Below are 6,423 nucleotides of genomic sequence, written 5' to 3' on the forward strand. Positions count from 1 at the left end.
AGTTCATCAGGGAGTGTTTCCGTGAAACAATCTTTGTACTTTTCAATAAATTGAAAACGCTTAATTTTCAGACTAGAGAGTGAATCCCCACTAGTTTTATCCTTCTCACATGCAAAAATCAAGTAAGCAGAAACACACTTCTTCATTTCTTTCTTAATGGAGATATGACTTACAATTGGGAACTGCCAATCTCCTACATCAGCATGAATCTTTATTTTCTTACCCCCATGATCAAAAGTGAGGGTCTTTTCCACATAATCGGGGACAGGTGTCATGTGGAAGTGCCATGGCATACCCAAGATGATATCACATCCCTCGATGGGTGCCATAAAAAATGATTCGCGGTCCTTGTACTCGCCAATCCGAAGATTGAGCTGTCCTTGCACGGGAGTCGCATTGGTTGTTAACCCCTCAAATGCCGATCCAGATGTAATCGGTGTGCCAAGCTGAGCCGGTGTGAGGCACAGACGTTCTGCAGTATCCAGGAAGATGAAGTTATCCGTGGATCCTGGATCATAAAGAATCAGTACTCGCTGGTTGTTCAAAGACCCCCAGCCCTTCAGAAGCTGACGCTTCCCTTTCTCTGTTTCTATGTTTCCTTGAACATCTGGAATTGAGTTCGAGCTTGGTGGAGCGGGTTCCTTCCTTGCTTTATCTTGCCTCGTAGAGGCTTGTTCTTGTCGTTGCTGCTTTAGAGGGCAGACCGGCTTCAAATGTCCTTTCTCTCCACAGTAGAAGCATCTTCCTTCCTCTCTGAAGGTTTGGAGTTGAGTAGGACAGAGATACTTAGTTCGCTTGCCATTGCCCTCTGGCTTCTTAGAATGATCATGGTCCCTAGATGGAGGACGTTTTCTTCCTTGCCCCCCTTGGTCATTGTAGACCCCTCTTTGTCTCGCACGGTAAGTGCTATGCTCCATTTTTCTGGGCGTCCCAGTTGAGTGCAAATCCTCAGCAATGATTGCTGACTCCATCATCCTCTGAAGAGTGTCATGCGGATACACTTTCATACTCTTTCGAAGCTGCGGTTGGAGACCTGCTTCGAACTTTCGTTTCTTTTCCTCGTCAGCAATCTTCATGAAGGGAGTGACCTTCAAAAGAACCGACCAATACTTGTCCACATAGGTCGTGACTCTCTCATGTTCCTTCTGGGCGAGCTAGTCCCATTCCTTCCGTATGTCCTGCTCGAAGTCGGGTGGAAGAAACTGTTCATAAAATTAAGATTTGAATCTCTCCCAAGTTCTGGCCTGAGAACCTTCCATAATCTTGGCTAACCACCAATTACTGGCCGTTTCCTTGAGGTGCATCCTCACATGGCGCAATTTGGATCTTTTTGGGTAAAAGCATGGTTTGGTGGTACAAAAAAAGGACCTTTTTTACTTATACCAATGCAAAAATGGGGACTGGTAAAATATTTATAGTTTAGGTCAAATCTTTTTGGACCTTGTGTTTTTAAATTATTCTTTTGAAGATCTATCCACTCATATACATTATGATAGTAGTTTTGCATGTGACTTGTATAGATTGTAACTTAGATATTTTTCAAAGGTGCTGTCAAGGACAATCCTTTTTGTACCACCAAAGTGTGCTTTTAGCCTTCTGTGAAGTGCCCATTGGTAAAGACGACTTCAAAGTGTCTGATGAAGGACAGTGCTTTGGATATATCTCTCTGTCCGTTGTAGGTTTCGAACTTGATGTCCTTGTCGCCCGATTTGAAGACTCTCATGCGATGTTGAGACTTGCGACCATGCTTCTTGAATCGAGGCTTATCTTTAGGTTGATGTAGGGTAGTAGTAGTAGCGGCTTCCTTCTTCTGGCGAGAAGATTGAGAAGTAGAAGTATAATCACGAGAGTAAGATGGAGATGAAATAGAGATGTCCTTGCTCTCGTCTAGCAAAGAGAGCGCTTTTTCCTAGCCTTTCCTTGGAGTAGGCCGTTCATTCCGATCCGAAGATCCTTTGTGCACCTTGGCACGTTCTTCTTCTCTTTCTTCCTGTGGTCTCACGCCAACAGTGTGGTCTGGATGCCCGGCTGCATCGGTTCCATTCGTTCTCTTCATTCCGCCCAAGAGCTTTTGGACATCTGGCAATAGTAAGATTTGTTGCAAATCTGCAAGCTGAGCTCGCACTTGTTGAAGCTCCTCTTCAACGCTTCTCAGTTGGCTCGACATGGTTTTTCCCGTTCTTCCCGTAATCGTCCTTCTTTGCAGAGAAAGAGAGGAGTCCGAGCTCTAATACCACTGTCACAAAACGGGAGCGTACATGAGCACTTACAAATTTGAAAAAATAAAATACTTTCCAAATGTGAGAGAAGGGAGAAGATCGACACAGTATTGGGGACCAGAAGATGGGCTGGTCCCCCCCCCCCGTCAAGAGTATTCTTTATTCAGGGAGAGTTCATATACAAGCACAAGAATCCGAGGAAACCCCTCCGTTCGGTAATCTTAGACCCGAAGGTCGTTCTTTTCCCGTGAAGGACTTAGGCACGAGGCCGTACTTTCCCGTAAGGGACTTAGGCGCGAATCCGTACTTCCCGAGAGGGACTTAGACGCAAAGGTCGTACTTCCCGTGAGGGACTTCCCGTGAGGGAGGATTCCTGCAAAAACAACCACACAAAGCAATAGCTCGCAATGCGTATCAACAAATTATACCTGTAGCTCCTTGCTCGGAAAAGCGACCTCCGTAATCAGTCGTCACACGAACACTTGCTGAATTTCCTTCGCAATGATTGCTCCAAATTCTCAGCGCTAACTCCTCCTGGCGTGTGTAAAACTGGAATGCTAACTGCCCTTTTATAGGCCCTTGCACCCGGCGGGAATAGGAGCCGAAAAGCAAAAGCCTGGTGCTCCTAGCGAGAGGAGAGAGAGAGATCGCTGAATTCAGCGAGCCTTGCGTAGGCTTTTTTTGTAGAGTTTTAACGTAGGATTTTTAGAGCATTGCTTTTTTTTTATTATAAGAGGGCTGGTCACTTAAAAGTGACCGGCCACTTTATAAAGTAAAGTGTGAACTTGTTTAAACTTTAAAAACTCACTCAGTTAGTGAAAACAATGCTACACGAACACATTCTAGGTGTCCTCGGGTGCAGAACACGAGCACAGATGCAATGCACACACAGACTCCTCGCGGGAAAGTATCTGCCCTTCTGCAAAAGTTCCTGCTTTTCGTAAAAAGCTTCTTTGAACCCATCTTTATTCTTGTGCTTGCGTTCTTACGCGTATTTTCTTACTTAGTTCGGATTTCCTCCTCAGCCTACGGAATGCCCCCTTTCTGATGTACCCGTCACCCATCATGTGACACATCAGGGGCACTCGTAACCCGACCCTTTCCACTAAACTTACAGAAACTCCTTCGCGATGTTTATCGTCACCCATCAAATGACACATCAGAGTTGTCCGTTCTTGATGGCGCTTCCTGTAGCTACAATCTTTTAACAGTTCTTAATGTACACAATAAAATATTCTAGAGAAAGAAATTAATCATTAAAAATTAGAAAATAGTCCAATTAGCAACATGCAAGGCAATTCACTCAGCTAGTAGAGCTAGTTGACGCTCAAGCCCAGGTCCCTTATCTGTCCTAGCAAGGCAGGAAGCATTCACATATTGCGGAGTCGGTTTCGGTTGGAGCTCCAAGGAAATCTTTTTTTGTCCACGAACAAGTGGCTAGGATATCAATTCCATAGGATGTATTCGTTTAGCCAGCCACCTTTCAGAGTCCAAATGTTGGTTTAAATGAACAGAGAACTACCTTCTAGGCTATGCATCAGGTATTTCCACCACCTATGATACATAGGGTATTTTGGGGTCGATTTGTGTTTCAAAGCATGAATGGTTATGCGTGTAGAAATCAACAGTACATGCTAGGAACCGTCTTTGGGGGTATGCAAGGGTGGTGATAATGATTAATTTAGTGCATCAACACGTGCTAGAGGTCATGGAGGCCTAGATGTTATGGCTAAAGCATTCATTGTGGATCTTGGTTCGCATTTGAAGTCCAGTAGGGGAGGTTGTAGGCCACCAAATAGGCCTCCCCACAAGGTTAGTGCGACTCATCAGAAAGAGATCATGGGCCTCCCTACAAAGTTAGTGCGACTCATCAGAAAGAGATCATGGGCCAACTAGCTATATTGGTATGCTTATGGGAACTAGCATAACATACATAACTCCCCACTCTTAGTTAACTCTATAAGACGATCGACGGTGGATGCACATAATGGATTGTGATATCGAATTAGACTCTCTCCTTTGAGATCTTATATAAAGACTGCTCATAATGTAGAATCCTGCATACTCCAAGGATTTTTCTGCATAGACAATGCCCACCCCATGCATCAATTGGGAATCGCTTTATCAAGACCTACTGAAGATCCTGTATCCAAAATGTTGAATACATCTATCTCTGTCAAATTGATGTTTTCATCAGCTCTAAAGAGCACACCCGAGGTAGCATCATTCACCACACCTTCACCAATTACCAATAAAGTAGTGGTGTGTCATCTTAGCTAAGGACCTAGCATATGGACATTCATTAAATCAAAGGTAACAGTGTTATGAGCTCAAAAGAAAACCACTTCCATATTTGAAACTTGCCTACAGAGTACATACAAAATCGATAGCTGAAAAAATCACCCCAAGAGTTGCAAGAAGAAAAGATTTGAGTTGCCAAGTATAGGTTAGTTAATATAATCAAAATGGCAAGGGAAAAGAATAGGGGTTACCCAGATAATCTCGAATGTCAAGACCTTCTACATTAAGTTTAGGAATGGGTCAATATTGTGGTGTACACGGGAATAAGACCAAACTGAGTGTGCCTCTCTCTCTTCCAGCACTTCCTTATATTACCATCAAGTGGTTACAACCATAACGTGTCCGACCACACTAGGTGGACGGACTCTACCTGCATGACCACACACGACACCTCCCCCTTTAGGGAGAAAAAGATGGACATCTTTTTAAAGTTTTGGGCTGAGAAAGGACTCTACACAAAGGGATCAACTCCAACGCCTCATCCGGGGGGAGTGATCATACAACGGCTTCAAGGCTAAAGGACTAAGCTTGGGGGCTAGACTCGTCATCATGCCGACATCAAGGCATGGAACTCATACATTTCGCTCATGCAAACATCAGGTCACTATCCCGATGTAATGGACAAAACGAGGAAGGACAAACTGAGGACTCAACAAGAAAATCTCTCGACATAGGCAACGCACTAGGTCGCTATCCCAATGCGAATGGCTAAACAAGGAATGACTACGACATACAATCTCCAATCCACTTGAGAGTTTGGTGTGGGTGTGGTGTTGTTTATTGAAAAAGAACTACATGCTTGATTAAAATGTAGAACAGCTAACAAAGTGGCGTTGTCGACCTATATGCGGAAACTGAAACAACAAGTGTAGATGTGGCTTTGAAAAACTCTGCTGGGCTTTTGACTTGTTGAATAAAACACTTGCGAAAATTAAGATGCATCAAAAATCTCGCCACTGCTTTGTTGTGATTGACTCGTATGTTTCTAGAAGGCAAGTGTAGGACATTGAACCCTTGATTGCTGGCCCCATTGGAAATGATGGCTTGCTTCTGACTCATCGAATCCAAAGTGTTGTTTGAATTTTCATCCTCCCACTTTGCAGCTGGCGGTGTGTGCGAAAGACAGCTTGCAGCTTGACTGTTCATGACCCTCCTGGGTGATACTGTACCAAACAAACCCGCATGCAATTGCTGTGTGTTGTTATACGTGTGGGCACTTGTTGTGGTCGAACGACCATTCCCTTCTTCTTCAGCTCGCACAGACTTTGAGTCCTCTCCATTCAGTTTGAAAGGGCCTGTAACCAGTAGCAAGCCAGAATCTAGCTGCTTCAAGAAGACAGCACGCTTGCCCGTGAAGTGACCAGCCAATAAGATGAGCACTGTTCCTGGGGTAATGCTGGTCCTGATCTTGGTCTTCTTGATTGCCCGCCTGTTGCACAGAGGCTTTGGCACATCGTCTGCTGGGTAGAACTTGGGTGCCTTTGCAGCAGCTGGGGCGGCCACCTCCTTCTTGGCATGGGTCGGAAAGTATCCACCATGCTTGGCCTTGATTGCCCACAGGCCGCGCTTGTGGTAGACACGCGATCGTGAAAGGCGCCCAACGCCATGCACTAGCTCCTTGTTGCGAGGGGCTCTCGCTGCAGACTTGGCCATCGCTGCGGCCGACCTTCTGACTTCCTTAGTCCCTCTGCCTGATCGAAGCCCTCAGCAAGTGCAGGTACGAAAGGCCACGTTTTTGTTGCGGCTCGATTCTGGCTATGGCGGGGAGAATGTACGAGAACTCCTTCTCTCTCTCTCTCTCTCTCTCTCTCTCTCTCTCTCTCTCTCTCTCTCTCTCTCTCTCTCTCTCTCTCTCTCTCTCTCTCTCTCTCTCTCTCTCTCTCTCTCTCTCTCTCTCTGGTGG

The 6,423-nt window shown here is 45.3% G+C and overlaps 1 protein-coding gene across 1 annotated transcript; it reads right to left on the reverse strand.

The window, feature by feature from the left end:
• Positions 1 to 5,339: 5,339 nt before the first annotated feature.
• On the reverse strand, positions 5,340 to 6,179 carry LOC147430461 (uncharacterized). The gene has a single exon (XM_086494536.1). It carries the CDS (start codon positions 6,171 to 6,173, stop codon positions 5,340 to 5,342), a length of 834 nt encoding a protein of 277 aa, XP_086350662.1. The 5' UTR covers positions 6,174 to 6,179.
• Positions 6,180 to 6,423: the final 244 nt, after the last annotated feature.

The sequence above is a fragment of the Adiantum capillus-veneris genome, chromosome 21, assembly GCF_014529385.1.
Source record: "Adiantum capillus-veneris isolate H3 chromosome 21, ASM1452938v2, whole genome shotgun sequence".
Classification (NCBI taxonomy): Eukaryota; Viridiplantae; Streptophyta; class Polypodiopsida; order Polypodiales; family Pteridaceae; genus Adiantum; species Adiantum capillus-veneris.